Raw genomic sequence first — 9,788 nt, 5'->3', positions numbered from 1 at the left:
TTTATCAGAGCTGAACTCTCTGGGAGAGTAGAGACATCCAACCCCAGCCCATGTCGCCTGCCACATGTCAGAAGAGCCAGACACGGCCCCAGCTCTTACTGGGCATCCTGTCTCATTTAAGTCAAGGAAACACTGAGAAGCCCTTGTAATGTTCACGGGCTGGGGACACAGGCTCACTGAAAGTCTCAGACCTACTTACAGGACCACAGCACACTCCCCTCCCCGCACCTTACCCCTGAGTCATCAAAGGCCTTTTTGCAGCAGTTTCTTTTATGCAGTATATTATGTCCGGGGTTTAACAAAAAAACGATACGGCATACTAAAAGGCAAAAGCCGTGGTTTGAAGCGATGGAGTAAATATTAGAACCAGGCTCAGATATGGCAAGGACCTGGAATGATCAGCCGGGAATTTTAAACAACTCTGATGCTAAGGACCCTCGTGGAAAAGTAGACAACACACAAGACCAGATGGGGAAGGTGGACATCGAGATGAACATTCCAAGGATGAGTAAAAAAATAAATTCTGGAGATCAAAAACACTGTGACAGAAACAAAGTGTGCCTGAGATAGGCTTACGAGTAGACCGAACACTGCTGAGGAAAGAATCTCCGAGCTTGAGAATGTGTCAATGGAAACTGGAAGCTGAAAAGCAAAGAGAAGAAAGACTGAAGAAAATAGAACAGAGCACCGAGGACTGTGAAACAATACTGATGTGTAACATTCACCAAATGGGGACATTGGAAGGAGGAAAAATGAAAGGAACAGAAGAAATACGTGAATCAATAATGATTAATGTCAAACACCAAACCACAGATTCAAGCAGCTCAGAGAACACCAAGTGGAAAACAACAAAACACACATCTCCACCTGAGCATATCATATTCAAACTTCGGAAAAATCAAAGATGGAAACGAAACCAGGGGTTGGGTGGGGCACAGTTTGTCTATACAGGAGCAAAGCTAAGAATTATATCTGACTTACCCTCAGAAACCACGCAAGCACGAAGATAGTGGAGGGAAACATGTCAAGTGTTAGAAGAAAAAAGAAAATACATTAACCTAGAATTCTGCATCCTGTGAAATTATCCTTCAAAAGTGAACATAAATATTTTCCTAGGTAAATAAATACTGAGGGAATTTGTTGCCAATAGAACTGACTTGTCAGAAATGTTTTTTAAAAGTTCTGCAGAGAGAAAGAAAATGATACAGGTCAGCAACCCTGATCTACATAAAGAAAGGAAGAGCATTTCAGAAGGAATCAGTAAAGAGAAAACGAAGCCTTTTATTTTTTCTTAATCTTAATTGATCTAAGAGTTTGCTAAAACAAAACAATGACAACAAAAATAGGCCGGGCACAGTGGCTGACGCCTATAATCCCAGCAATTTGGGAGGCCGAGGTGGGCAGATCACCTGAGGTCAGGAGTTCGACACCAGCCTGGCCAACACGGTGAAACCCTGTGTCTACTAAAAATACAACATTAGCCAGGCATAGTGGCGCATGCCTGTAATCCCAGCTACTTGGGAGGCTGAGGCAGGATAATTGCTTGAACCCGGGAGACAGAAGTTGCAATGAGCCGAGATCACGCCATTGTACTCTAGCCTGGGCGACAGAGTAAGACTCTGTCTCAAAAATAAATAAATAAATAAATACATAAACAAATATACATAAATAAAAGTCAGAATGTATATTTGATGATCATAGTTATGTATATGTGAAATGAAGGACAGCAATGATACAAGGGATGGGTGAGTAGAATTAAAAATATCTTCTTATTTATTTATTTTGAGATGGAGTCTTGCTTTGCTGCCCAGGCTAGAGTGCAGTGGGATGATCTTGGCTCATTGCAACCTCCGCCTCCATGATTCAAGCATTCATCTTGCCTCGCCTGCCGAGTAGCTGAGATTACAGGCATGTGCCACCACACCTGGCTAATTTTGTATTTTTAGTAGAGACAGGGTTTCGTCATGTTGGCCAGGCAGGTCTCGAACTCCTGACCTCAGGTGATCCACCCGCATCAGCCTCCCAAAGTGCTGGGATGACAGACATGAGCAACTATGCCCTGCTTAAGAATATCTGATGATTGTAAAGTGCTTGCGTTACCTCTGAAGCTGTATAGTGTTATATGAAAGTGGACTTGGAGGATGAGTTTTAAGTGTATATTGCAAACTCTAAGGCAACCACTAAAGAAGTGAGACCCAGCCTCTAGGAAAAGAAAAAAAAAAAGGAAATGAGCTATTAAGCCATGAAAAGAAATGGAGGAACCTGAAATGCATATCACTAACTGAGATAAGTCACTTTGAAAAGGCTACAAACTGTGTCATTCCAACTATACAACATTTTGGAAAAGGCAAAAGCATGGTGGTGACGAAAAGATGGGAGATGCCAGAGGCTGGGGCAGGATGGGTGAGCAGGCAGAGCACAGATTTTCTTTCCCTTTTTTTAACGCAGTGAAAACACTCGTAGAATCCTGCAAGGAGGGATACAAATCACAAACATTTGTCAAAACCCACAGAATGTTCACCACCAGGAGGAGACCCCATGTCAATCCAGGACCCTGGTTGACAACAGCGTATCCAGATTCCTCACATGGAACCAGCGTGCTCCCGTGGTGCAGGATGTGCCTGTGTCAAGGCAGGGGCTACATGGAAATTTTCTGCAGTTTTGGATCAAGTTTGCAATGAACTAAATCTGTGGTATAAAAATAAAGTCTATTAAAAGAATCCAAGGCCCCCTCTCATCTCACGATAAGATAAAGTCCCCATCCATTTTGCTCCTTTCAGTCCTGGAGAAAGGAGAGGCCATGTCCCACCACCTGCCACCAGCATAGACCCCTGTCCAGACCCCACGCATCTTCTCAGCATCCTCAGACCAGCAGGACTTGCAGCAATAGTGGATTAGGCACCTGACTTCTCCTTCATCTACCTTTGGCTGGGGGCCTCCAGCCTTGACCTTCGCTCTGAGAGTTTCAGGCAGGTCCAGAGCCAGTTCTCCCATGACGTGATCTGTTTCCAGGGCAGGTTCCCGGGTGAGATAAAAGGATTTGGGCTGAACAGGGTGGAGGGAGCATTGGAATGGCACTCAGGGCAAAGGCAGAGGTGTGCATGGCAGCACCCTGGCTGTCCCTGCAAAGGGCACAGGCACTAAGCACCAGAGCCGCCCGGGCCCCTAGTACGGTGCTGCCCTTTGAAGCCATACCCCAGCGTCCAGGCAACAGGTGGCTGAGGCTGCTGCAGATCTGGAGGGAGCAGGGTTATGAGCACCTGCACCTGGAGGTGCACCAGACCTTCCAGGAGCTGGGGCCCATTTTCAGGTAAAGCCCTCCCTGGCCCTCGCTGGGAACACCCAGAGCCCTGCCCCTGCTGCCCAGGACCCTGCCGGGCACACAGCACTGCTGTTCCCAGCAGGCCCCAGCACTCTGCATCCTTTGGAGGATGGGGAGGGAGTGCAGCACGTGCTGGTCTGTGGTTCTGCCAGTGCCGGGGATGGTGCAGAGCAAACCCCAGCTCGCTGCAGAGAGGGCAGGACTCAGAGGCACTAAAGTTGAGAGGTTCCGAGGAGCCAGCAGGAGGGCTTCAGCTGTGAAGCCGCTAATCCAGGAGCCAGGAGGGTGGATGGGAGACACTTTGGATTGGGAATGCAGAGTGGGGCCAGGGGGGACATGACCCCGTCCAGCAGGGCCTTGTGCTTGGCCCCACAGGTACCACTTGGGAGGACCACGCATGGTGTGTGTGATGCTTCCGGAAGACGTAGAGAAGCTACAGCAGGTGGATAGCCTACATCCCCACAGGATGAGCCTGGAGCCCTGGGTGGCCTACAGACAACATCGTGGGCACAAATGTGGCGTGTTCTTGCTGTGAGGGGCAAGCTGGGAGCTGGGAGCAGGGTGGGCAGCCGGGGTGTGGTGGGGAGGTGAAAGAGGCAGGACCCGAAAGCACATCCATTCTGAGCCTGTGTGGTGGGCTGTGAGGGTGAGCACCCAGCCCACAGGATGGCCATCCCGTGGGGTCACGTCTGCCCTGCAACTAGGGGAAGCAGGACAGTGGTGGAGAAATGGGCACGGGCACCTCTGCAGAGGAGAGAACGCAGAGCAATGAGCCCTTCTGTGTAGCGAGAACCCGCTCTGCACCGACCTCGGCGGCTTCTTTCTCTTGCGGGCTGAGGACTCTCCTTCCCACGGGTCAGAAAACTGAGGCCCTGAGAAGGGGACGCCCACCAGCCCAGGTCACAGGCTGTGAGCGCTGAGCCTGGTGTTGACCAGGGCCGCAGCCTCCCTCATGGCGCTCATGGTCTCTATAGTCCCGGTAAACCTTCGTGATGGGGACAGTCCTGGGCAGGAGGCAGGTAGGGAGGCAGGTGGCTGGTGGCTCCATTGTTCTCAGAAGCAAGGCACGAGGTGGGGCGGTTGATGACACTGGGGAGGATGTTTCCTGGCCCGTGGAGAGGGTGGCGCCTGGTCAGGTGGACAGGGAGAGGCTGGTGCTTGAAATCGGTCACCTGCAGGGACGTTGCCATTAGGACAGGGGAAGGACTGGACGAGGATGTCACAGTGGCGACAGCCCCCACTCCATGGCAGGAAAGGAATTCTCTTGGGAATAGCGGGATTTAGGTAAAAGGGCACCTGTGGTTCAGGGCCTTCACTGAGGCTGGCCGACAGACGACATCTGGGAGGGAATCTGGACCCAGGAAGGCAGGTCCAGGAGGCTGGGTGTGCATAACAGAAGAAAGGAGAGTGCTCCGGTGTGTGTGCGTGTCTCGCATCTGTGCACATGCTGTGTGTTCCTCTGCACCTGCATTTGCACATGTGTGTGCATGTGTGTGTACCCAAGTGTCTGTGTGTGCATGTATGATGTGTGGTGTGTGTGCACGGCTGTCTCTGTGTGTGCATGTGCGTGTACACGTGTCTGGGTGTGTGCATGTATGAGGTGTGGTGTGTGTGCACGGGTGTCTCTGTGTGTGCATGTGCAGGTGCCGGCATGGGTGTAGTGTCTGTGCACACGTGTACATGTGTCTCTTCACACATGTGTGTTGAGGTCTTGCACGGGCACACGTGTACATGTGCATCTTCTGTCTGTCATCACTGTCAACTCGGGACAGCAGCCAGCTGGACATAAATAAAGGAGTTTTGCAGGAATGTGGCTGAGAGAGGAAATTCCTCCCCACCATTCCATGGGGGCATCCATGGAGCCCCAACACACTCTGGGTGTGGGTGAGGATGGCATGAGGCACAGAGCTCGGTTCCTGCCCTGCAGAAGATGCAGATGCTTCACAGAGACAGGCAGAGACTGCTGCCCCAGAGGCACTGTGCCTAGGGCAGGGAAGGGCGGGGAGGAGAGGGCAGCGAGGGGCTCTCCCCTCGAACACTGTGTGGGCGAGATGGGCAAAGCTTGATACCAGAGATCACCTCCTCCTTAGGAGAAAAGCCCTCCCCCCCACTACAGGGAGGGCCTGCATGGGTGAGGTGGTGCCAGCCTTGGGGTGCCAGGTCCCAGGAATGACCTGTTACCTCCTCAGCACCTGCGGGCAGAAACTACCGTCTCATCCCTGATTGGACCTGAGTGGCCTTTGCCCAGCACCTGGAGGCCACTTTGAGAAAAGGCTGAAGCTCGAACACAAACAGGCAGCTTCCGCCAGGGCCCCCAGTCAGCTCCCTGCAGTCCGATTCCCCTCGGGGACAAGGAGGATGGGATACGGGTCGGGGCCTGTGTCTTGCTGGGGCGGCCTCACAAGCTCTGCCCTGGCCTCTGTAGGAACGGGCCTGAATGGCGCTTCAATCGATTGCGGCTGAACCCAGATGTGCTGTCGCCCAAGGCTGTGCAGAGGTTCCTCCCGATGGTGGATGCGGTGGCCAGGGACTTCTCCCAGGCCCTGAGGAAGAAGGTGCTGCAGAACGCCCGGGACAGCGTGACCCTGGACGTCCAGCCCAGCATCTTCCACTACACCATAGAAGGTGTGGGCCAGGTGGGAAGGTCCAGCCTCAGAGACCCTGGAGTGGCCAGGGACGGGGACGGGGGGCTGGAGGGAGTCGGGGGAGGCAGCCCGGAGGCCCGGGGCTTCCTTGTGCTCAGCAGTTCATCCTCCCCGCAGCCAGCAACTTAGCTCTTTTTGGAGAGCGGCTGGGCCTGGTTGGTCACAGCCCCAGCTCTGCCAGCCTGAGCTTCCTCCATGCCCTGGAGGTCATGTTCAAATCCACCGTCCAGCTCATGTTCATGCCCAGGAGCCTGTCTCGCTGGACCAGTCCCAAGGTGTGGAAGGAGCATTTTGAGGCCTGGGACTGCATCTTCCAGTACGGTGAGGCCAGGGACCCAGGCAGTGCTATGGAGAAGGGACACCATGGGGGCCCAGTCTGTTCCACTCCACCACCCAGCGGGGAATGGAGGCCACAGGGAGGGGCTGGGGATTCCTCACCTTCCTGCCAGGGAGATTGGGAGTGAGGCTGGGGCTGGGCTGGGCTGGGCTGATCCGGAGAACTTGGGATGAGAGCAGGGAGACTTGGGTATTGGGGCAGCCTGGGCAGGAGGAGGACACTGAAGGACGCTTCCCAGCACCAAGGACTGAGGGCTGTGTCCCGCTCCCCGGACAGGCGACAACTGTATCCAGAAAATCTATCAGGAACTGGCCTTCAGCCGCCCTCAGCACTACACAGGCATCGTGGCGGAACTCCTGTTGAATGCAGAACTGTCACTAGAAGCCATCAAGGCCAACTCTATGGAACTCACTGCAGGGAGCGTGGACACGGTCAGGCCGGCAACCAGCCCCACCCAGAGAGGGTGATGCCAAGCCTGCCTCCCAGGCAGTGCCTGCCAATGCCACACAGCACCCACATGCCCCATCCCCAGGCTACGGGCCCTACATTTCTGTTGCCCTCAGCCTTCCCCCTCCATTTATTAGGGGATGAGATTTGCAGGGGAGGGGAAATGGGAGCTTCCCCTCACAGGAGACAGAGTTTGCAGTTACCTGTGTGGGGAAATGTGCTCCAGGCTGGAAGACAGCTGGACGAGGCCCTGGACACACAGCAGCTCAGTCCCCATTGGAAAGCTCTGGGTGTACCAGGAGAAGGAGGGTTGAGAGGTGGCTGGAGGACTCCACAGGGCACCCTTCCCAGTGTGCCTGGTCACCTGGGGCCAGAAATGGAGATCCATGGGAGAGCAGGGTTGTGGGGAAGACAGCAGCACAGGCTCCAGCCAGTGCAGAGGGAACTGTGGGTGCCCCATGGGGAGAACCCAATGGAAGCAGAGGGAGCTGGGGCTCCAGGACTCCCTGGATGATGCTGAGGTTTGGCCCCCCTGCCCTAATGGTGGCTGTGAGAACCCACCCTGAAGAGGCTGCAGGGGACCTGGGCCTTGGTGGAGATGGGGGTCATCTTTCCCTGAAGAAGTCAGGGAAACTGGCCCAAGTGGTCATCAAGGTTTCAGATCCAGGGCCCCAGGGCTCTGTCATGCTCAGGGCATGCGTGTCTCCACCCCTCACAGGGAGGTTGTCCTGGGAGGGGTGTCCCGGGGGCTGAGTCCTCCTGTGCAAGGTCTGACCCTGCAGCTGTGGCTCCCGCAGACGGCGTTTCCCTTGCTGATGACACTCTTTGAGCTGGCTCGGAACCCCAACGTGCAGCAGGCCCTGCGCCAGGAGAGCCTGGCCGCCGCCGCCAGCATCAGTGAACATCCCCAGAAGGCAACCACCGAGCTGCCCTTGCTGCGGGCGGCCCTCAAGGAGACCCTGAGGTGGGTGCTAGCTGAGCCTTCCCTGTGGCCCTGGCCCCTGCTGGAGAGCAGCCCCCACTGGGTGGTGGCAGACAGAAGCTGGGCTGATAAGCAGCATCACCCAGCAGCCCATTCCCCCTGCACCTGCTCTTCCTCTCCCTCAAGGACAGGGAGCTCTTCTTCCTCTGGAATCTCTCTTCAACGCCCTGGGATTAACGTGGGGCATGTCCTTCTGGGCTTGGGGCTGCTCAGGTTAGGGGAGGTTTGGCCGGACTCAGCAGGTGCAAGGAAGCACTTCCTCACGAGCTGGGCTTCCCGTGGGCCGGAGACTTCTAGCGGGCTCTTGGGTAGGAAGGCTGCAGAGAGCACGGGAAGCCCCGTCCAGCTGAGGACCCTTTCTGTGGATGCCCCCACCTCCAGGCTCTACCCTGTGGGTCTGTTTTTGGAGCGAGTGGTGAGCTCAGACTTGGTGCTTCAGAACTACCACATCCCAGCTGGGGTGAGTGAGCCCCACACCCCTCCAGCTGAGAACCTCCCTCCCCAGTCATTCCCTGATCCCCGCTCTGCACCGTCCGCAGACACTGGTGCAGGTTTTCCTCTACTCGCTGGGTCGCAATCCCGCCTTGTTCCCGAGGCCTGAGCGCTACAATCCCCAGCGCTGGCTAGACATCAGGGGCTCTGGAAAGAACTTCCACAACGTGCCCTTTGGCTTTGGCATGCGCCAGTGCCTGGGACGGCGCCTGGCAGAAACGGAGATGCTGCTGCTGCTGCACCATGTGAGCAGGCCCGGGGCGAGGGCGGGGGCGGGACCTGGGCAGCAGAGGCGGGGCCTGCACCCTGGGGGCGGGGCTTGCATGGTGTGATTGACATCTGGGAACCGGATGGGGCCTTGGCTGGTTGAGGTCAGCGTGACCAGGGAGGGTCTGTGCTGAGCAAGACAGTGTAGGGTCTGGGTGAGGTTACTTCTAAACAGTGAGGTGGGGACTAGGGGAGTGGGGTGGAGCCTGTACAGGATAATGGGGCTTGGGCAAGACCTGGGTAGGATTCAGTCTGGGCCTGGTCTGTAAGATGGGGCTGGTCAGGAATGGGACAGGTTGGGGCCCAGGCTGCTGCTCCCCCTTCAGCATAATTGCTGCACCTGGGAGGATGGGAGGAGGCTGCCCCAGGTCCATGGGCTGCTGACCAGGCCAGATGGAAACCCAGCCTCTGTCCTAGGTGCTGAAACACTTCCTGGTGGAGACACTAACCAAAGAGGATATAAAGATGGTCTACAGCTTCATACTGAGGCCCGGCACGTTCCCCCTCCTCACTTTCAGAGCGATCAACTAATCGTGCCTCTGCACCCAGGGTCCCAGCCTGGCCACCAGCCCCACCTAGTCCCTTCTCCAGCAAGCAGTGCCCTCTGGACAGCTTGACTCTACCCCTCCCAACGCTGGCTCCAGGCTCCTTGTGTGGCCATGCAAGGGCACCGTGATTCTGTCCCTTGCCCTCTTGCCTACTCTCACATGTCCCTGTTCCTCTCCCCTGGCCACGGCCTCTGTGCAGACTGTGTCAGAGTCATTAAGCGGGATCCCAGCACCTCAGAGTGCAGTCAAGCTCCCTCCTGCAGCCTGCCTCCCAGGCAGCTCGAGCATGCCCTGAGCTCTCTGAAAGTTGTCACCTGGAACAGGGTCCTGCAGGGTAGAGTAAAAAGGTCCCTGTGGTCACTTGTCCTGACACATCCCCACTTTCAAGTGATACAACTGAGTCTTGAGGGACGTGTGTTCCCCAGCTGATCGTGTCAACCTCATGCCCCAGGCCTCGTCTTTCATGGACCTGGCCTCGTTCCAGCAGCGAGTGTTGGGTCCTCTGCTTCCCGTGCTGTCCCCTGAGGAAGGTCCTGAGGATGCTGTGAGGAGACGGAAGGGTCATGTGGGGTGGGAATCTTGGGTGTGGTTCCAGAAATGTTTCTGGCAACAGGAGAGACAGGATTGGGCCAACAAGGACTCAGATGCCTTTTATTCACTCATTTTTCTGGTTGATATGGAGCCATGCCATGTGCCACGACCTGGGGTGGGCACAGGGAGGCTGCAGTTCCCAACATGAACCTGCCTT

The 9,788-nt window shown here is 55.5% G+C and overlaps 1 protein-coding gene across 2 annotated transcripts; it reads left to right on the top strand.

The window, feature by feature from the left end:
• The first annotated feature begins 3,068 nt into the window (after window positions 1–3,068).
• LOC105536288 (cytochrome P450 11B2, mitochondrial) lies at window positions 3,069–9,023 on the top strand. Of its 2 annotated transcripts, XM_011975627.1 has the most exons (9): window positions 3,069–3,310; window positions 3,698–3,853; window positions 5,748–5,947; window positions 6,085–6,288; window positions 6,581–6,735; window positions 7,549–7,715; window positions 8,115–8,193; window positions 8,273–8,470; window positions 8,910–9,023. In XM_011975627.1, the coding sequence occupies exons 1-9, from the start codon at window positions 3,072–3,074 to the stop codon at window positions 9,021–9,023; spliced, it is 1,512 nt and encodes a 503-aa protein (XP_011831017.1). In that variant the 5' UTR covers window positions 3,069–3,071. The 2 variants fall into 2 exon arrangements, with proteins under 2 accessions (XP_011831017.1, XP_011831018.1); XM_011975628.1 differs by lacking the exon at window positions 8,273–8,470.
• The last annotated feature ends 765 nt before the right edge of the window (window positions 9,024–9,788 follow it).

The sequence above is a fragment of the Mandrillus leucophaeus genome, unplaced genomic scaffold, assembly GCF_000951045.1.
Source record: "Mandrillus leucophaeus isolate KB7577 unplaced genomic scaffold, Mleu.le_1.0 Scaffold158, whole genome shotgun sequence".
Taxonomy (NCBI): domain Eukaryota; kingdom Metazoa; phylum Chordata; class Mammalia; order Primates; family Cercopithecidae; genus Mandrillus; species Mandrillus leucophaeus.
The sequence above is the reverse complement of the archived record's forward strand: the minus strand, read 5'-3'. Positions and strand labels throughout refer to the sequence as shown.

Bases quoted from the DNA above. Each gene is read 5' to 3' on its own strand.
- LOC105536288 (XM_011975627.1), top strand. From the start codon at position 3,072: ATGGCACTCAGGGCAAAGGCAGAGGTGTGCATGGCAGCACCCTGGCTG. The intron at 3,311-3,697 runs GTAAAGCCCTCC...TTGGCCCCACAG, and splicing joins GAGCTGGGGCCCATTTTCAG to GTACCACTTGGGAGGACCAC. The intron at 7,716-8,114 runs GTGGGTGCTAGC...CCCCACCTCCAG, and splicing joins GCCCTCAAGGAGACCCTGAG to GCTCTACCCTGTGGGTCTGT.